General features: G+C 46.6%; 1 protein-coding gene across 4 annotated transcripts in view; it reads left to right on the top strand.

The window, feature by feature from the left end:
• The window catches only part of LOC142576102 (calcium/calmodulin-dependent protein kinase kinase 1), a 254,529-nt gene that overhangs the window by 170,669 nt on the left and 61,959 nt on the right, over positions 1 to 21,901 (top strand). For all 4 annotated transcript variants that reach the window (XM_075686047.1, XM_075686052.1, XM_075686051.1 and 1 more), the window contains exon 2: positions 14,273 to 14,351. In XM_075686047.1, the coding sequence (XP_075542162.1) occupies positions 14,273 to 14,351 (79 nt within the window). The remainder of the gene's footprint in view (positions 1 to 14,272; positions 14,352 to 21,901) is intronic.

The raw sequence follows: 21,901 nt of genomic DNA, 5'->3' as shown, positions 1-21,901 counted from the left end.
TGCAAAATCCTTCTCGTAACGTGAAATACCACAGGGCGTTGTTAGATATGGGACCTTTTCCTGAGCCTCCTTCAAGTTCACCAGGCCACATCGAATCGCGCCACACCTAAGTAAGGAATGCAGAAGCAGATCTACCCCGTTCCCGAGGCGCGGCACGTGCAAACGAGTTGGCGTCCCCCACCTCGTGCGCCGCAGGTGGAGCTATTCACTGCTTGACTCTTCCCGAAAGTGTACCGAGAGCCTGGCACTGTTCCAGGTAACGTGGGTCCCGAGGCAAGACGGCTCTAATGCACCGTGAAGCCCTGGCAGCAATCCCCCCATCCGCCTTTGTGAAGGCGGTTGCAGACCGGTAAGGCAACACCGCAGAGAGAAGTAAGCCTTCGGACAATTGGGGCCCCAAGGAGCGACCATGTGCGCCGGGTGTGACACAATCGCGCGGACGCCTACGATTGGCCGAAAATGACGACACCTGAGCGGGCTCGCCGATTGGCCGAAAATGGCGTCACGTGAGTGAGTTCGCCGATTGGCCGAACGTGCCGTAACTTCGAGACACCGAAGTGCTTAAAAGCCAGAGACCGGGAGCATCAAGGGAGCATTCCTTGATTCATCTCTTTCGAGCTTCTTGCCACGGGCCGCAGCGTCCGAGTTGCTGCCGGCCCGTAATTGTGATGACCTAACGCCAAGTGCATGCCGTGCCACTTCGTCATCACGGGCATTGATATCAGCAGCGGATAAGTACCGCTGCCTATAAAAAGCATGTGCAAAAGAATAAACGCTGATTCCTTGTTCTGCACCGGCCACTGTCGGTTTCTGGAGTACGGCTTCTCGGTTGCCGCACGCTACTACAGTAATGACTTTTATGACTGTTAATTTATTTGTACTCTCACTGTAAATAATGTAAATAAACCTCCAGTTTTCATCTTAAAGTCCTCCTCAACCTCGGCCAACTCCCGCACTCAACAGCAAGGTCCAAAAATTGGGGGGACAGCAATTGGGATTGTCCTCCAGATCCAACAACTGGTGGCAGCGCTAGCGATGAACCTTCGTCGAAAAAGATCCAACAGCGTGCAATCTGTTCATTTTGTTTTCATTGCAGGTTATTCACCCATCACTAATGTGTTAGGCGTCCTTGGCCGTGATGCCAAGGAATGATGACGACTGTATGATGAGAATGGAATTATGACGATAGTTGGCTTGACCAGAAGAAAATTACGACAAAGGTCCAAATGACGATGACAGAACAAGAACGATGGCATGATGACGATTCTATCACTACAATTTCATGACGAAGACAATAGCATAGTGACATTGGGATGTTGATGCTGAAATCACGACGACGGCATGAGGATTATATGATGATGACACCGGAATCATTACTGTAGAATGAAGGCGACAGAGCAACCCCGTCAGGGTGACGACGACTGTACGACAAACGACGCATCCTCGACGATGGCATAAGGGCAGTTTTCGCCATTTATTCGCCACTACTACAGAACGAAGCCAAGCCTCACAGGCTTGCATTATTTAACACAGCCTACAGTACCGACCTTTCCTTTTGGTTCTCGAGAACGACATTGTTTCCCTTTGCAACCAGAGAGTGCCATGACTTGCTTACAAAAAAGTGCAACAAAAGCGCTGACATTGTTTCGAGGAAGCCGTAAGGTGTACATTGCTGCAAGGCATCCACGCATGGAAGAAGTAAAGGGTTCCTTTGGGAGTCGTACGCGATCGTGCCTGATGTTGCGACTCTGCGCTATCTCGCAGCGCGATGGCAAAAGGACAACGTCACTTCCTTATTGCACCAGCGCTGTAGTTAACCTGCCGCAAGTTAAGCAAGACAATTGCAAGCAGTGCGCGTCATTTAGTACAAAAAGAAAGGAAACAGAAGGATGGAAAACTGTCGTCGCACAAAATAAAGAAAAGAAAAAAAATAAACGAAATAGTCAGTGTTGTGTGTCATTCATTACTTTTTTTTTTTTTTTTGCTGTGCGCTGACTGTGATCGTATGAATTCTTATACTACAGAGTGGCATCATGTCTTTTAGCGTTGCCTCCTTGTAAACAAACAAACAAAAAATGAGCTAGAAGGTGGGTGAGGTTGAGCGATGCTTTTGCGATTTTACGCTCTGTGGTCTGATTATATTTTCTGTCCTATTTGCCCAAATGAACGAGGTCTATTCAAAATGGTTAGTCATTTACTTAATCTCGAATAGCATTTGAGATTTTAAGTGGAGCCTAAGTCAGAGGTGTCCCGGAAATTGCAAGCATTACAACCTGTCTCCGAGTCGTGCATACTACATCCGGTCATTTCAGCATTCAGGCGTTTAAGCCATTTGTCGTACAGCCATTCAAGCTGCGCATGAGTTGCGACAGACACGGGATCATTTTGCGAATGCTCCCGCATTTGCACTTTGCCCGAACCACCGTGACACGTGTTACGGCACTTGTGTCTTCTTGCCTGATGCGCTCGCGATGTTCCCTATAGTGTTGCTGCGGCACGTGAAAAAGATGCGTCCTTCCTGTCGGTGTGCGGGAATTTTGATAGCATGCGCAGTAAAAAAATATTGCACCCTTAAGCATGTTGGTTTCTCTTTTTTTTTTCTAACACCCTATCCGTAGGTGTAAGGTAATGGGATTAAATGAATTTTTCTTTCGCCGTGACTCATTGAGGCACGGATACGACATGAAGGCTGTGACGGACGACACCATATCTCCACGAAATGAACTTCGATAGCTTTAACTTTCGGGCACTCGTGTCGAATACTTCGGTTTGTAACAAGGCGTCAGCATTATCACGCAGTTAATAAGTATAGTTTCACTCATCCCGTATGTGGTCCGAGCTCGTTGTTGTGTACAATAAAATATTTACAGTGAAATGATGCAGTAAGATGCTGCTAGCTATGAAACAGACTATCACGTGGTGGGGGGCAGGAATAAAAAAAAATTATGGGGTTTTACGTGCCCAAACCACTATCTGTGTGCTGTAAAGCGACTAAGTAAAAAAAAAGATAATTGGCGCAATTATGTTAACTATTAAACTGAAGCAATCTGAATTCTCGTCGAAGTAATGACCGCTTCATGGGATAATATAGATCAAGGCTTAGGATTGTGCTGTCTGCCGCAGACAACTTAAAGCAAATTTCGCGCAGATAAAAGGAAACACTCTGTATATTCACAAGCCGATAAGAAAAAGGTGCCGAGTAAAACAACGACGTGCAACACAGCCGGTTCTTTGCAAGAGAGTGACGAAAAATGTAAATAAAGGAGAAAAGTAAGAAAGGTGCGTAGTCAAGTAAACCAGACGAAGGCATCGTTTACCTCTTCGGGATGGGGAGATGGGGGGGGGGGGGACAGAAAGAACAAAACAGGGAACGAGCGAAACTACGCGTACGCAACAGCCTTGTATATCGCAACAGCAGACAGCGACTAAGGTTTACGGAGGTGTCGCTTCCCCGAGATGACGCTGCCATTTCCAGTGCGCATGCGCGCGGGCGTTGCGCACTCGTCTCGTTCGCACGCATTTCAACTGCCAAGGAGACTGCGCGCAATTCCTGAGCTTTCTTCTTTAGCGGTGCCTGCAGACGTCCTAACTATAATGCGTGTCTTTCAAGGTGCACTTCACTCGGTGCTGTATTTCGCTTTTCCTCTTTCGCTTTTTTCCCCCTGCTGGTTTGCATTTCGTCGGCGCAGATGCATCTCGTCCGCGTTAGCTTTTCGTTTCGTACGTCGGTTCTGCTTTCCGCGCTGCCGTATTACGTTCGATAGTGCCGGCATGTATTCAGCATTTCGGCGTCGCCAGCCTTAGTGACATTTTCAGTTAAAGCGATTTTCATCTCATCACCACACTCTCTTTTGGGCAGCTATAAGCTGCGCGTAAGAACTCTAAACCAGCCTAAACCATTCATTCATTCATTCATTCATTCATTCATTCATTCATTCATTCATTTGAGCAAGTGCAGATACCCTACAGGCCAGTATAAAAAGGTTTGTCAGCTATAAAAGGATAGATAAATTGAGGACACGGATGCAATAAATGAATAAATATATTAGCTCGAAGTTTTCAGCGATATTTTTTTATTTGCAGTGACTAATTTTATTATTTTTCTTCTCTTTCCTTCTTACAGATTCTTCCCCTTTAAATTTCTCCCTCCAGTAGTGTAGTGTAGCCAACATCGCACGTCTTTGGTTAACCTCGCCCCCCCCCCACCCCCCTTACTTCTTCGCTCCTTCGTCAATCTTATACTGAAGAGTAAAACAAGGAAAACACGTCTGAATATTTCTACCAATGAGAGCAAGATATTCTACATAAGAACATATTGCGACATGCAGTGTAATTCTGGGAAAAGCGAACATCAGCGCAGAAAAGCAGGGAAGCCAAAATAGCATTCAACGAATATGAGAACAAAAATGTAAAAAAGTAATAAAAAAGCATTCAATGGCAATAAACGCATTGTATAACATGATTATGAAAGCAGCGGAGCATATATCTCGTGTGCACTGGATACTGAAATTTGGTTAGGTCATTTTCAAAACGTAATTAGATGAAGCTATCGTAATAACGAAATTTACCAAGGACCGGCTGGTGGGGGCTTGGGTGCCTATATAGCGGCAGCAAATTTCGTTAAACGTGAAAAGTAGGGAACAACAAAAAAATCTGATAAGAATACTGTGCGTGGAGTTCCATACCGCCCTTTACATTTAGGAAAACTTAATTCTGAAAACCCCAGTGTAGAGAAATAAGAGGAAATTTGAAAGTATATTTGGCTTTTTCCCCGCCTTGGATGACGACAGTGTTGGCCAAGACGGATATTTTCTCCTTGTGTTTTCTTTAAATGTGTGCAGACGTAGAAACCTGGATGATTGCGGAGGTGTGGAAGTGTTCCGCAAGTTGTCGTTGAGATTGTTTTTGTTTGTTTGTTTGTTTGTTTCGCCGGCAGCCAAGAATGTTCGTACGGCGCACGAGCATTTAATATTCTAGCGACTCACGGGTGGTCGGTTCATCGGTGGAAAAGGTTTCAGTTTCTTTCATAACTAGTGTACATGCTTATATAGTTATACAGAATGAGCTGAAAGTAGACCTTTTGTTAGAAAATATACAAATTTGTGCATATAATTAACATAAAACAGCATGGTAGTAGTCGTTAAGTGGAATATTATGCAAATTAAATGTACAAACTTCAAATACTACAAACGCAATAACTGGCCGTACAATTAAAGCAGTAGTTATGGCATTCAGAACAGCTAAAACCAAGAAAGTTTATAAAGTGTGCAAATGAAAAAGAAAACATAGAAAGAAGGAAGAACAAAAGAGAAATGAGCAGCACTGAAGTAAATATATTTGTGAATAATTTCGGTTATCTAGTAGGAAAGTGAATAATGTTTTCTTGAAGAGACCTAAATGATAGCAACTTTTTCCAAAGTTTTCATCGCGTTCTCATTTCGGCGGCAGAAGTGACAGATCTGCAGTCATTTCTGAACATTTCAAACAGTATACATTCCTGCTTATTATTGCATTCTTTATTATTCTTGCATTCATGCCGTAAAACCTTGAGCGTCATGTGTAACTATTTCTACTGGGTGTCAAGCAAGGGAGAGCCGTTTTTGCATTGCCTTAAGGGAACAGGGTAGGCAAATATATTGAATGTTGTTTTTCACGCAACTTGAAATCGGCGGTCTTTTCTGAACAAGGATCAATCGTTTATTTGTCTCTGTGCAACTTCTTTTCACCACAAAGAAAAGACATATTCCCAAATCTATAAGGTGGCGCACCACGCCCCCGTTCCTAGCCGTCTGCCGAATGCGTCAATGGGCAGATAAAAATGAAGATACTGCAATTTGCAAGCTGGAGTTCATGGGGCTCGTTCAGAAAAGGTTTAGTACAGGACTGCGGAAACTGAAGAAAGAAAGCAAAGGCATCAAGGTTTCTGGTGGGAACTGCATATATGTCCACGGACGTCTGAGCGATGCCTTCTTTGACAAGCCCCGGAAATACTATGGTTTGGTCATTAGAAGAAATACAGGCAGTTTAGAGCACATGCGACGGGCTGTATGGGCCACATTTTGCCTCCTATCATCAACGGGTACCAATACATCCCACGTTTTTGTCCGAAAGGCGCCGACACTTGGTGCAAATTTCCCAAAGCCCAGTTGAATGGCGAAGCATGTGTTCATAAGGAACGCCTAGCAGCAGGAGTGCTTGAGGCTGTGAAGCCCACTTATCAGAAGCTAGCTAAGCCCGAGCTACTTGCTAATTGCCTGAATGGGCAAACGCAAAACCCCAACGAGTCTTTCGACAATGTCGCGTGGGAACGGGCTTCCAAAAAAAGTTTTCCTCGGACATAAAACACTCAAAATATGCACGCTTAATGCTGTGCTCGCATTTAATGATGGCAGTATAGTCCGAGTGAATGTGCCGGACCACAGGCAGGCAACAAGAGAGGCTCGGAAGGCAAGACGTCTAACCAGAAAACCAGAAAGTGCTTGGGGTGACGAGTGTCTGACTGGCACCTGTTGGAACGGTTCGTCAATTTGCTATTTTTTCATTGTACTTCTGTAATAAAACCCATTTTCCATTTTAAGCGCAACTATATCAAAAACTATTTTGAATGCATTTGTTCCTTTATCTCAGCAACCACAGGTGCTTAGAACATAACTTTAAGCCAGTATTTAAACCAGAGACTGGAGAATATACTGCAGCAGAATTATTGTTGTATAATAAGATACTTTTGTTCAACACGAAATTTAATGCCTAGTACTCAGTGATAAATAGGTACCTATAGTCAAAAATTAACAACAGAAGCACACAGCAATCATAAGTGATGGAACTGCTGGAACTTCGAAAAAAGGTCAAATTGTCAATAAAACAGCCATAAGGGTGGCCGTCAATAAGGGCAGGTAGGAATAATACCTGATCGCGACGTTTCTACTGTACCGTCGTACCATGCGCCGTTTCGACAACGTCCGAACCACTATTCAGAAACGATATCTACGGTGATATTGGAGAAAAAATTTCAATGGCCGCTCGCCCATCCAGGTGGCATGCGTCGCCCCAGTTTATTTTGCAATCCGCAGGGAATTCGTCCATGTTGCGTTTCCTTCAGAACCCGTCGTTATTCAGGCGAAAAAAAAATTTTTTATCCTTTCCCGGGTCGCAATCTCCTTGCCAAAGCTATCAGGCATTCAGTACGTAAATTGCGGCAGGGGCCTTAGAGTGGCTCTTGCGTGAAGCCCCCAGCTTCTCAGAGTAGGCGCAGTTATCGGTGAAAAAGTGCCTCGAGCAGAGGCAATGACCGAGCCCAACGGCCGGGGCCGAAGAAATGTGGCAATGGGTCGCGCTCCCAAGCGGCCGTAAAGAACGCCGCCCGCTGAACACGAGACCTCCATCAGCGACCAGGCGAGAGCCACAGCACCCGTGAATGCGCGTGGCCGTCTTGCTTTCGTTTCAGCACGGACTAGCTGTGCAATGCGACTACTGGCGTCATTGCACACCTTTCCTTTTTCCTTCTCCCGCTTCTTCGGCAGCAGTATACGTGTCCAGATAATGCACCCTGCATTCGCCGTCGTATTTCCCTCTGTTTCTTCCTTCGCGCAGATGCAACTCACCTTTATTTCCTTATTACGCCACGTTGATTTCACAATGGCAGGCTATGGATGAAACGAACTGAACTGTCCCGTATTTCCTGTGCAATTTAATATTATTTCTTTTCTAAGCTGAAAGCTTTGTTTTTCTCCACAATACTGCGGTGCTCAAGGCAAGTCCGGTACTTCTTTGATCAAGACCCATTTTCCTTCCCGCAACAATCCCTCATGATCAACTAGTAGTTTTCAGACCGAGAGCTTTGAACGATAATTGTAGCTTTCATTTCTATTGTTCATTTTATTTTGCTTTTTGTGGAAGATCGCTCTGTTGAAGTTGGATGTGGCGGAATGAGGGGGAATGCAAAATGAGGCGGAATGCACAAGCGTTCCCATAGCGCTCTCTCAGTGCACGTTAAAGATTACCCATGCGGTAATATTTGATTCCAAGCCCTCCACTTCGACATCCCAAATTAGTAAACCCGCTCGGCAGTTTCGCCATTGTCAGATCGCGTCATTAGATTTTGTCGCATTTTGTCAGAAAGACGTCACACAGTGCTTAGCTTGCAACACGCAGCTGGGTTTCCGAACAAATTGATCTCTTCCTCGCGCGGAAAATAGGAACAAATGTGGCCGTTGTTCCGCAGATCACGCTCTCCGGGAAGGCTTAAGCGAAACATTGCCCCTATTGGTTGTCATGCTATTGGAGATTGCGAAAGACCACGCCGTGGTATCTCACTGCCTCTTCCTACTTCAGAGGAAAGGTATAATGTCACATCTTATTGCGAGATCGAAAGCTCATAATAGTGTCCGTTGGATAGGGCGATTCCTGCTGCCTATGCCAAACGTGCAGCATTACTGCAATAATATTCTGGAATAATGTTCTGTGCTCTGGAATTCTTTGCGTCGTCTTCTACACGATGGACCAACCAGAGCATGGTATGATTATTTATCGTTAAAAATTTTTGACGAACCATTTATTTCTTCATTTAAAGGAGGAAACTTCGCGCGTATCCGTTAGCAATGAACTGTTGTTATTTACGTTACAATTTTTACAGCGAAACCTTTACGGCTGAGGTTCCGTGACATTTTCATATGTGCGATCAAGAACTGTCATTGATCAATGGATCTTGCAACTGCTCGCACTTTCGTCGTCATCTTCCAGAGCTGGAATGCACGAGCTGTGGGACGAACGTGAGGGGCAGCAGGGGACACATACTGCTTCTCCTGCGAAGGCGCTGACGGCACTGATCCACTGCCAGTCGGCGCGGTGATTTCGGTCTCAAGCTCTTTGCCTCAATATATCGTGAAATTAAAACACGAATGTGTATCACGAATGTATAGCACGAATGAAATGGGATGTGTAAAAATAAATGTGTGCATACCTTTCGTCACGATGGCCACCAATCAAGGCAATAAATGTGTTCGTACCTTTGTTCGAAATTCTGTGTCACCTCTTTGTCGTGTGCTACACAGCTTCGCTGGTCATCCACTTTCACAGAGTGGTTTGACTCATGATTTTTTACAGCATCCGTATATTGGAGAACATCAAGGTTTCTCTGCCTTCCGGTGTAACTTTCGCTCTTTTCTGTTACTCAGTTCAATAGTGGCAGCATTATTACGAGCCTAACTTCACGTGTGACACTTTTCCTATTCAGCTCACAACGGCGCGGCCAATCACGGCGCATTGCCATGATACAAAGCACGTGTTCTCCAGACTTGGAAATATTCTTCTGCGATAGGTTCCAACGCCTCTTTCTCCATTCCACAAACAAGAATGGCGCTCAGTTGTTGTGCTCTACGCAGCATCTGCCCGAAGCACATGATTCCCCGATTTGGTGTGAAACCACCTTAAATGACGCTAAGTGTTTTTCAAGTTCATATGTTACACTGTGAGAAGATGGCAGCTGTGCCTAAAAATAGCAACAATTTTAGCGATTTATCCTTGAATTCAGTTTCCAACTGGTTTCTCCTGATTTCGGCTTTATCCTGCTGTCACTCATATCCTTTCTTTTTCGTGTTCACGAGGGTGTGTCTAACTCACTAGTCCTTTGATAATCTGTACCCCATACAGTTGCCGCACTTTAGGACAGTAGCCCGGCACGTCTCCTCCGCGTGAGGTTCAGCACAACGGGGACACAGTATCGAGTTTGGGCAGACACCCTTGACATGTCCAAGCCTAAAGCGCTGATGGCATGAATGGTTCCCATGCTGCCTCGTCTAGGGACTGCCCTCGCATCAAGAAAGAGATCGGTGTTCTCAAGCAAATAGTTCGGGGCAATTCGACACACAGGGAGGCTGCTGCAATGATCCGGCGTCGGCGTCATCGAACCTCCTCAAAATAGGCAGAGCCGCGAAAGGAGAGGGCCGCTTCCATTGTAGCACCCACATTCTCCAGTCAGGCCAAAAAGGGGCTGAACAGCAGAAGAAAATCGCCTGAATGGAATTTGTCTCATGAAGAATGGCCTGCGCTTCCGAGCCAGCAATCTCTTACAGAACTACAGATTGTCAAGCCCGCTCGGGAGCCTACTCCTGCCGCTGATGACACTCCCAAAGCAGATCGTCAAGTCCTTTCAATGCTGCGTCCCCTCATAGATGCCATTCGAGTGATTCTGTCGTACCTTGGAACTACGTCTGCTCTAAGTGCACTGAAAGTACTGGACGCCTTAAGCCCAGTGCTTGAGTCCCTCGAATAGAGACATGGCCAACCATCGCCCATCGTTTCGAGAAGAAGTCAAGGCAGCGTGAATCATACAGTGGAACGCAAGAGGAATAAAATGACGCCTTTCAGACTTTCGTCAGTATGTATATACTAATTTGTTCCCACTCATTGTCATATGTGAGCCTAATGTGTCAAAACCAGTCATATTATCGGGATACGAAGCTGTTATATCCGCTACAACTGATGCATGCAGCAAAGTCATCGTTTTTATTCGTCGAGAACTGACCTATGTTAGCCAGCCGATTCCGCCTCATGATAAGAATCAATACGTTTGCCTAACAATTAAAAAGGGCAAACTCATGTTTACACTTGCAGGCGTTTATATGTCGCCTTCAAGTATTTTTGATCCCAAACGATTAACGAACATCTTGTCTGTGTGCGCTGCTCCATATGTCATCATCGGAGATTTTAATGAGCACCATATAGCATGGGGAAGCGCAAGGACAAATGCAAGAGGGCAAAGACTTGCAAACTTCGCCTGCAACCACGGCCTTTCACTCCTGAATGACGGCAGCCCAACGTTTATGCGAGGCGTGAATTATGGCAGCTCTCTTGACCTATCTTTCGTCTCCAGCACTTTCACAGGATATGTTACATGGTGTTCGGATATTGAGACACACGGGAGTGATCATATTCCCACGTACCTTGTCATCAAAGGGATGTCCAGGCCCATCCCACGCAACACCATTCGATTAATTGATTGGACCAATTTTATTTCCACCATGGAAGATGCTTGTCGAGAGGGCTTGTCCTCTGGATTAGAGGAAGCAATCGAGTCTGCAATGCTACACGCCGCGCGCACGGTCACAGTTTCGTCGAAGCACACGGAACTGGATATAGAGTTGGAGCGACTTCGTGCACTCCGTCGTCGTGCGGAGCGGCGTTACCGGCGTACAAAACCTTTTGAAGACCTCAGGACAGCCAGACGACTACAAAAGAAACTTCAACGTAGCATGGATAGCTTGGCATCTCGACGTTGGACAACTTTTTGCCAGTCACTAGACCCCCGAAAGCCACTTTCCCACATCGGGAGAACCATACGTGGTCTCTGTTCCCTCCCTGAACAACGCTTCCCATTCAAAGCGCTGGCGCTCTTCCAGGGGCGGCTAGAGGCTGATGTTGCAGAAGACTTTTGTGCAAGGATTGCTGGCCAGGCAACCGGTCTATGCTTTCCAGCCCCCACTCGCATCCCTGTTTCACGTGACGGCCGCATGGATCTTCCTTTCATAATGGAGGAACTAGAAGCGGCTCTTGCTCTATGCAGGCGTTCTTCATCCGCGGGACCAGATGGAATATCCTACCGCGCCTTGAACAAACTTAGTGATGGCGCATGGAGAGAACTGTTACATCTCTACAACTTATCTTGGCAGGATGGCATGGTTCCCGAAGAATGGAAGATACGCCGCTTGGTCCCTCTCCTGAAGCAAGGCAAGTCCCCACTGGAGCTCACCTCATACCGCCCAATAGCGCTGGCCAGCTGTGTGGGAATAATAATGGAAAAGATAGATCCTTGCCCGCTTGGAGTGGTACCTGGAACACTACAACATGTTACCGAATTGCATGGCTGGTTTTCGTCGAGATCGCTCTTCAGTAGACAGTGTTGTTGATCTCGCTACGTACGCCCAGCTTCAAAACTCACGCAAAAGATTATCTGCAGCTTTGTTCTTGGATCTCAAGGGGGCATACGATAACGTATCTCACGAGGCTATCCTCGGTGCTCTTGAGATGGTTGGCCTAGGTGGTCGAGTTTTCCAATGGATTTCTCATTACCTTTTTATGAGATCGTTCTTTGTCTGTACCGGTGATGGGAAAACCGCACGACACTACATGTACCGAGGTGTTCCTCAAGGCGGTGTACTAAGCCCTACCCTATTCAACCTCGCACTCATTGGTCTCGTTGATCATGTGCCAGCAGCGATCAAGATATCAATGTACGCCGACGACATATGTATATAGACCTCAGGTGTGACACGTCCTCAGATACGTGCAAGACTTCAACCAGCTGCTACTATAACAGCGATATACCTCCGCAACCAAGGTCTTGAAATCTCGTCAGACAAATGTGCACTGATGGCGTTCACTCACAAACCAATGACACTCTATGCCATCTCAATAAATGGCCAAATAATTTCTTATGAGAAGACTCACAAATTTCTGGGCATAATCATTGATAGAGATCTCCCATGTAGCGCTCACGTGACCTACTTGAAACAGCGTCTGACAGCAATCTCCCAATTTTCCAAATTTCTAGGAGGAAAGACTTGGGGAATCTCAGTGCATGCAATGTTGGAATTGTACAGGGCTCTTTTTCTAGGCTTCTTGAGATACAGTTTACCCGTACTGACCAACACCTACCAGACAAATCTTCGTGCTCTACAGGCTATTCAAGCTCGGGCTCTCAGGGTTTGTCTTGGTTTGCCAAAATGCACATCGACAGCAGCGACTATTGCGATTGCCCGGGACCAACCTATACAAACACACATTGCGGTAGAAGTGTTGAGCGTGCACATTAGGCATATTGCCCGTGCCTGTTCCCACCATCTGGCAACACTACCGTCAGAAAGGCCGCAGGCATCATTTTGTACTACGATTTCGGAGTATTACACCTGCCTTCCATCAGGCTTCACCCCCGCAACTAAGCCATCGATTCCTCCATGGTGTTTGGCTCGACCCGCAGTGCACCTAACCGTACCAGGAATTAGGAAAAAATCTGAGCTGTCATCACCTGCTCTTAAACAACTAACTCTGCTCCTTTTGCACGAGAGGTACGCCGAACACGTACATATTTATACTGATGGATCGGCAACTCTCCAGTGTTACTCTGGAGCCGTGGTCTTCCCAGAGAAAGCCACCACCATCAGTTTCAAGACATGTCACCCAACGACACCGATGGCTGCGGAAGTTGCAGCTCTTCGCGCTGCACTTCGTCTAGTCAGCCAAGAACAACCTCGAAGATGGTCAATATTCAGTGACTCGAAGGCAGCACTGCAATCTTTGCTATCGGCCCTGCGGCGCTGACCACACGAACAACTGGTATTTGAGATGAGAGAACTAATCCGTACCTTAACTGAGAAACGACACCATGTGACATTTCAGTGGCTTCCAAGTCACTGCGGAGTCATAGGGAACGAACACGCTGATAACGCTGCTCGGTCGGCTCTTCAAGGGGACGAAAAGGAGCCGATACCGTTATCAAGGACAGATGCCGCTAGAAAACTTCGAATGCTCAGCCGTGACATCAAGTTCTCCTTGTGGAACGCTGGAAGTTTTCACAACTACCAACGCCACAATCTTGACTCCTCTCTACGTCTTGGCATTCCAGCTGGACTCTGCCGTCGCGAAGCTTTGTCGAATATGGCTAGGGGTGGCTTTCGCCAAGTCTTTTGCTTTCCGAATTGGATGGGCCGGCGACGCCTCGTGTGAGGACTGTGGTAACGAGGAGACTTTTCAAAACCTTCTTTGTGACTGTCCTCGCTATAATTTACAGAGACAATCACTCACGATCGCGATAGCGCGCTTTGACCGTAGACCACTCACAGAGGAACTTATTTTAAAATGCTGACATCACAAGCCATCGCAGCAGAGGGCGACGAGGGCACTGTTGCGGTTTTTGAGGGCGACAGAATTGGTCAAGCGGCTGCTGCCTGAACAGATGTTGATAGTGCTCCAAGTGTCACTGTGCTGTGCGATGACTGTATGCGGTGACCGTGACCGATTGTGATTGTGTGTCTATGCTCCTTTCTTTCCTTACCTCTACTTTGTTACCACTTTACCTCCCCCTCCCCTCTCTCCCCAGCGTAGTGTAGCAAACCGGATCTTTTTCTCTGGTTAACCTCCCTGCGTTTCCCCTTTCCTCTCTCTCTCTGTACCCCAATCATAAGCAGAGGAGCCATAAAAAAGAAGTTTGTTGTATCATAATTCGTGCAAAACATGTCACTTTCGCTCGCTGAACCACTCCTTCCCCTTGTCTCTGCAGGGCCCAGTTGCTTGCGCCAGTCCTGGGGGTCATTCGGCCAACGACGAGTGCGACCACCCAAGATAGGCGATTTGCCGCGGTGAGTCGGCTTTCCAACAATGTCTCTAGTCTGGCTGTAACGGCAACGGGAAATAGTTTCATTGCACTGCGAGTTTGTTCCCGTCCTGTAGCCTCCATTTTTTTCTCCCGTGTTGTGTACTGCTGACAGGAAGCAGTCCTTTACAACGAGGCGCAATATTCTCTGAATATACCTTACACGTCCGCGTTTGTAACAGCTGCGTTCATGGAACTAGCCAAGCGGCGCGTACTTGTCGCAGTACACTTAAAACGTGCAGGCTTCCAGGGTTTCAACTGCGCTGCTACTTTCTTTTTCAATATATTGCAAGGCGCACTTATACTTTATATACCATGTTGCAGCTTGAAGTATACTATTTGGATCACGAAACATAAGGATTGACCTCGATTACTACGCACTTCAGGTTTCTTGCTCCGCGCATCCTTATGTAAACGTGTTTTCTATCAGTCCGAGTTTCGCGCCACTAACATTTATGAGCTTCTGCTGCATCAAAGCTGTCGTGGCAGCGGCAGAGATTTCCGTGACACTGCACGTCATCTGCCTATGCGATGTTCATTACGCTGCCATTATATGGCAGAGTTTACAAGTGCGGCTATTTCTTTAGTTAAACAGCCTGATTTTTTGTGTACAATGTTCTGATTACGTTATTCACGTCGGTTATATGTCAGACCTAGAGTGAATTATAGAGTCGTGTTTACGGCGATAACCAAAACATCGAGTGAAATGCATGCACAAAAGAAAAATCTGTTATCTCAACATCGTTGTGGAAAGTCTGCTCAAAATTTAATACGTTTCTAGCTTTTTTTTCCTTGGCCGATCTTAAATTTAAGTCATTTGCGTAGCTCAACCGCTGCTCCGAACCTAACACCAAAAAAAAAGTCGCAATTTATTTCGCCTGAAAGGCGAAGCATGGATCAAGCTACTAGATAGCTATACGAAGTAAGGATGTTTGTCATTATATACGGCACCCGCGCGCCCGCGCCATGAGCAGCTGCCGGAGTAGAACCCCTCCCAGACCCCACCCCCATTCACCCTCCCTCAGTTGCCACCCCCCGTGCTTCGCGCGCGATAAAAGACGGCGCGCTTCCGCCCCGCATTCCTCCCACACGCGCGCGACATTGAGGCGCGATCGTCGGCTGACCCTCGCAAGGTGTAACTCGCACGTACAGCGTACGGCGCGCGGCGACGACAGAAATGCGCTTGGAGTGTCCGTACGATTGCTATTGCAATAAACACACACACACACACATTACATATATATATATATATATATATATATATATATATATATATAAGTGGATTCACAAGCAACAGATGTAACTTGAGAGGTTGTGGTAATCATGAAGTGAAGTAATAGTAATCTTGTATACGTGGTTCGGCCCGAGAGCACAACAATAAATGCGACTAGAAGCTTCTTCGTTTACAGCGATTGAAGCAAGAAAAGAAAGGGGGCAGGGGAGTGAAGCTGCCCAAACTATTAAGCGACGGCTCTTGTGATAATAACAGTAGTCTTTAGACAGCTAAATTTTTAAACTGTAGAACAAAGAGTTTCAATGACGAACAATGACGTTCTATGATAGTACCACGGCAGAAAATGGACGTATCATCGTGGTAAGTTGCCATTTTATTGCGGTGGGAATTATAAGAAAAGGACGATGACAAGATTTTGCCGTCGTCATCGCTGTAAGATTCAGTATGAATTGCAAGTACGATAAGATAGCGCCCTGCGCGTCGTATGCTGCGGGTGCGAGGGAAAGCCTGCGAGTATGAGCCAAGAAGGATGGCGGTCTGAGGCGCGCCGGCACGCAAAATGTCGGAAGTTACGTGATTAATTGCTCACGTAGACATGAGAGAGGGAGAGAGAGAGAAAATAAAGATGTTTCAGAGTTTGGCTAGCACAACATCTAAATAGAGCTCGTGGAACCCACCTCTCTTTATGCGGTTTTGAGCAGTCCGTGAAGTGACGCAGCCGTAGCCACTCACTTTAATCATATCTGTGCACAGTTGGGAAAGACGTAGCGAGAGTAAAAAATCAAGAGGCAAACATTATAATGCCGTAATGCTACCCCGTATGTTCGTAAACAAGGAGTTACCAATAATGAAAGCTAATATGACGACAACTCTATTGCTGGCGCGTCTCGGCGCATCGTACTGACAATATGAGCGTGTACTTAATTTTTGGTACTGGATTAACTGCTTTGCGCTCTCATCATTGCAACACGGCGCGTATTAAACCTGTTATTTAGGAGAAGACCCCATTAGGGAAGTCCCCAACTAGTGTGGCGATATTACCAAGGGCCCCCTCATGGTCCAGACAGGTGACATATATTTATTGCCAATGTTCACAATATTACAATACAAAAATAAATTTCACAGGGCTGACAGGCCTCTTTTCTCATAACAGAGCTAGAAGAGTGAACGACGACAAATGTGTAATTGACATCTTAATTTGTCATTACATTTAGTCGAGAATTTAGTCTTCCATTCCGTAATTATATTTCATCTGTTCTTAATCACTGTCACATTATTCGCCCTACAATCCCACGGAATTAGGCGCTTGGGGAATCATCGTTTCGCGAAATTTCTAGCCGTCACAAGAACAAAGTTATGACATCTTTACCTTTTATGATTGAAACATACGACCGGTAAACGACTGCAGGGGGGGGGGGGGGGGGAGGGGTGACGTATTTTCTTCAAGGTGCTCCGAGTCGCTGCGCTAGAGCTATTGTGAAAGCACACGTTCTTCAGGGATTCCTGGGCATCAAACCAAACTCAAAGCAAGAAATGCTGAAACAAAACCCAGTGAGGCTCAGTGAAGCATAAATAAATATCGCGGCACTTCCTTGCCTGCTTTCGTTTATTTATTATTGCGTGGTTATCACAGTATATTTCACACTATAGTGATTAGTTCTTCAAGCGCTAGGGCCAGTCGGGGAAGAGGGGGGGAGGGGGGGAGGCGCTTACGGGAATGTACTGTCCCGGTGGCGGCTTGCTAGATCATTCGTGCAACGCGACTTTCCGGATATTAGCGGCCGAATCGAAAACTGCAGCTTGTATGCTGGCATCACCTAACGCTCCTCGACGTTGCGTTGTGTGTGCTTCACAGGGGCGTGTGGCACCATATTCCGGCGCGTTTGGAGCGACGCCAGCCTAAGTGCTTGTAGTTCTAGGCCAATTCCCTCGTCAGTTCAAGTTTTCCAAGCACGTCAGTTGCTGATCGAGACGCAAGCCAATCTCGCTCAGTCGTTCAGTCACAATTATTGTGACTACTCTTCTGCCAATAGAAAGTTTGTCGTGTCTCGATCCCGTCAGTTTGACATTCTTTTGAGCAAACTACTTACGAATTCACAGAGTTGTGACTTTGTAAGTAGTTTAGCAGGCCAGAGCAAGTTATAGCTCAGGCCGACCTCTCTGCCTTTCTGTCAATAAATTTCTCTCTCTTGAGCAAACTACTCGTTAATATGTTTCAATCTGCCCTGCCTTATGCACCTGCTTTTTTTGTTTTTTAAGTGGTATTTTTTGTGTTTGCCAATAAAGGTTCACTCTGTACACTGAGCTGGGGTGTCAACAATGACAGACGTCATGATTTAGTAGGCGCGAAGTTTAAGAGCGCAGAAAGTCGGTCTAACAGCCCGCACCGAGAAACCTATTTTGCAGGTGCAACAAGCTGTCACCGCTATAATCGTTCTAGGTTTCCACTGCTGGGATGGTCGCTATACGCAGACAGAGCGTTCCCCGCTGAACATTTTTCACGTACCACACCGCAATGAACGTCAAGTTAGATTTATGTAATGATGTCTTTTTTTTTCTTTTTTTGGACTCCGAAAAACGCCGGCGGTTTTCCTTGGGCCTCCTCTCGTGCACAATCGAGGTGCCACGCCTGGAACGCCGCTGGCACGCTCCTCATTACGTCAGCTTTTCCGAGACGCTGAGCCTTGCTCTCGCTTTCACTGCTTCGCCTTCGGGCGAAACTTGCAACTTTTTTTTTATCTACGCATGGGTTAAAGGAACGCTTTCGCCTCTGCCTAAGAGGCACAGCACTTCGTGCGCCAATAATACATTTTCGCACAGAAGGACTGCGAAACATCTCGCCTTAATCACCTCATACCACAACTGCCTCTCCCAGTGAAAAGGCAGCTATTAACGCGATAGCGTTAAGGAGCTCGTGTCGCAGAAAATCCGGTGTCGTCGGCGTCGGTGTCGGTGTCGGCGTCGGCGTCCGCGGCGTTGGCCGTGAGCGATAAATCACGGCAGGCACTTCATAAATAAAAAGCAACTTCCAAGATGGGCTGGGTGGGAATCGAACCAGGGTCTCCGGAGTGTGAGACGGAGACGTTACCACTGAGCCACGAGCTCTTTTTTTTTCTTTATTTCCAGACAGACTGAGCCACGAGCTCGATGCTTCAAAGCGGTACAAAAGCGCCTCTAGTGAACGCGGTGTTACCTTAGAAACGAGCCGTTTCTAAGGCTCAGGCGTGCGTCGCTTGCTGAGGCGCACATTTCGTTGTCGCGCCGAACGCTGCGTTGCTCGACGCTCACCGCGTCCGATGCGGGGCGCGTAGTCGCTGCGCCGTAGCCCAATACCCCTTGGCGGGTCGACGGGAACGCTGTCGCGTTCCACTCTTGAAGGCGAAGCTTAAGCGTCCTCCAATTTCTTTTGTTGGAACTTTATAGGCCAGCGTCCGCAATCATGTACAACAGCGTAATCGTGTTTGAATACGTTTTAGACCATCGTCTTTTCCGTTTATTTTATTAGTTCTTCTATGAGAGTTAGAGTGTGAAGTTAGGCAAGGCAGGGAGGTTAACCAGGCTCACGACAAATTCGCTACCCTGCACTGGAAGAGGGGAAAATAGGGGAGGGGGCAAGAAAGAAAGAAGCTGCTAGAAAGAGCGCTTCCCCCGCGCACACTTGGAGGTGTGCAACGAGCGTACAAACGTCCGTGAGAACTGTCGAATTCAGTTACTGTGGTGTGGCCGTCGTTGCTTTCCATGTAAATTGATTTCAATGCAACGTGCCAGGCAGAAAGGTTGCGGGCAGACATGCGAGGCGCCAGCGCTCTCCCTTAAATATAAAAGAAGAAAGAGGCGGCATTTTATATTTGTAGGCCTTCTTCTGGCTTCCAGGTGTTTTCAAGTTTGTCCAACAACGACGTTACTTGTACGTAGAAGTGCATGCATTATTGATGATTCGTAGGGAATCTCAAAGATAGGAAGTATGTATGAAACCATACAACGCGAAAGTTTTTCCGAAGGCTTCGAGGGAGGAAGAGGACGGAAAAGAACTTTTTAGGAAGTACGAACGGTCGTTCGCGCAACTGTAAATACCCGTCGTTTGCGACTTAGTTTTCTTAGGTTTATATTGGTACATCCACAATGTTTTGGCGTCCTCTTCCTTTTTTTTACATCTTAAATGCATCAGAGCTTTTTTCAACGCCCCCTCGAAATTTTTTTTTTATGTGCTAACGCGTGATATTCGCGTTTGGCCCGCCTACGTGCCGAAATGTACTGCCCCCGTTCGCTGTCTTCGTGGGCGTTTCTAGACATCTGTTGTTTTGTAGATAGTACAAGCCGGCGCGTCTTTTGCAGTTTATTGGCACTCGGTCAATAGTTGATCATTTGATCTGCCGCAAATATTTGAGAATAAGAAATACATTGCGCATGACCACAAAACCGTACACGATCGAATGATGCGGAAAGTTGTTGAGGGAAACTAGCGCAAAAAAAAGAAAGAAACGCACGCAAGGGTAGGGTAAACGAACACTACTGATGTTTGTTCGTCCGTCTTTGTAAACAATATTGCACTGTTTTCTTTTATTGGCTGTGCAAGATTAATTGGTCAACAGTTTGTCTTTCATAACGTGGTAAGGCGCCTGCTTCAAATGAAAATATATCCCGGACAACGTTAAAACGGCTAGACTTTAGACCATTTCGTGAGTCAAAGGTAGTATGGCCGTGCTCAAATCCATAGCTCCATGGCGCAGGAAGCCGCTTGTGCACTAGCGCAGTTATTGAAGTGCACCGTACTGAGTGGCAGTTTGTAGGCCACCTTAGCATTTTCCCGCTTGCACGCAGTACTGCCTCTCTCCCTCTTTCTATTCCCCTATCCTATTCCCCTATGTACGGCAGCAAACCGGACGTTTGTCTGGTTAACCTCTCTGCCTCTCTCTCACAGACACAGTGACGACCACCTCATGTCAGTAGTATACATACCAGTGTAAACTCAAATGAACTGATATGATGGATAAAATTACAGTACAGCCCTCAAGAAAAGAAAAAAAAAGAACATCCTTCGTAGATGTATGTAGACATGATACACTGATGCATGAAAGACAGCGAAGTTGTGTGAGACAGTTCTCACATTCTTCGTCGTAAGTATTAGTGGTATCTTTACTGTCTATCCTTACTTATGATTCATCACCGACGCCAGCTGCGCGATCTCACCGATGTACCGGTGACACGGCTACTTCGGGGATCCCATGCAAGCTGCGTTGCCTAACCACATCAGATCTAACTGCGGAATCAGTTGAATGTCCTGCCTGACTTCCAACCTAGAGCAGGTAAATCTCGACGTGAGAAACAACAGCTACTAATTATTGGTTTAAAAAAGATAGTGCAGGAAAGCATTGCTCATTCTAGGGATGCATACGCATGGTAAACTTTATTTCATAATCGGTGGCAATTTCGTTTCGATGCGAAAAAAACGAAAAAAATTCGGAACTCCGACACAAATGGCCCTCAGGACGGTTTTTTTTATTGACATTTCATACCGAACACGCCGCCGCACACCGCCGTCAGTTTTCACAACCACCTCACGACAACTGTCGTGGAAATACCCTGAATAGTTCGGTGCAAAATTTCAGCGAGTCGACGATTCCTCACACTCCTCCCTCTAAGAAATGTTCGTTGATTTTGTATCGTTTGTCAAGAAGTCACAACTGCTCCGTATTCCATACAGTGTCCAACCGCATTGGCCATCTCGGTCGCCATCGCGGTCGCCGTACCGTGAATGGGCCAGTCATTATCGTGAGTTGCGAAGCTAGGTCCCAACAATGGGCAGTGAAAATCTCGGCCCTGCGAAAGTGGATGTCCAGTGAAGCTGTTGAACAGAACCACAACTGCTGAGGGGGGTATGCAATGCTTTATTGCTGAATTCCTCCTCCGGCGCATTATTCAGCAACAGGAGAATGTTGAGGTGCAGACTTCCCCTGCGCCGGAATTCCACCGCAATACGACCAGCGGCAGCTCGCCACCGCTGTTCATGGTGAAGTTTCTTTAGCTGTCGTCGCTCCTTGAATTCACGCTGATCCACGGGCGTCCCAACTCTGCCATGGCTACCGATAGCGGTGCTGCAACAACAATGAAATCAGTTGCTAGGCTGGTTCTTTTATCTATGAAAGGCTGGTGACGTCACTCCCGACGTCGCAACTTGCCGTCGCCGCGGCAGCTTGCGCAACAGTAGTATTTAACAGGAAATTTATGCATGGAGCGCTACGTGCTTCCCTTTAGCAGAAAGAGCGCCTTATCATCAATTATGTCGTTTGGATGCTTGTTTT

Source organism: Dermacentor variabilis, chromosome 3, assembly GCF_050947875.1.
Source record: "Dermacentor variabilis isolate Ectoservices chromosome 3, ASM5094787v1, whole genome shotgun sequence".
NCBI lineage: Eukaryota > Metazoa > Arthropoda > Arachnida > Ixodida > Ixodidae > Dermacentor > Dermacentor variabilis.
Note: the sequence above shows the minus strand (reverse complement) of the source record. Positions and strands in the feature narration are given on the sequence as shown.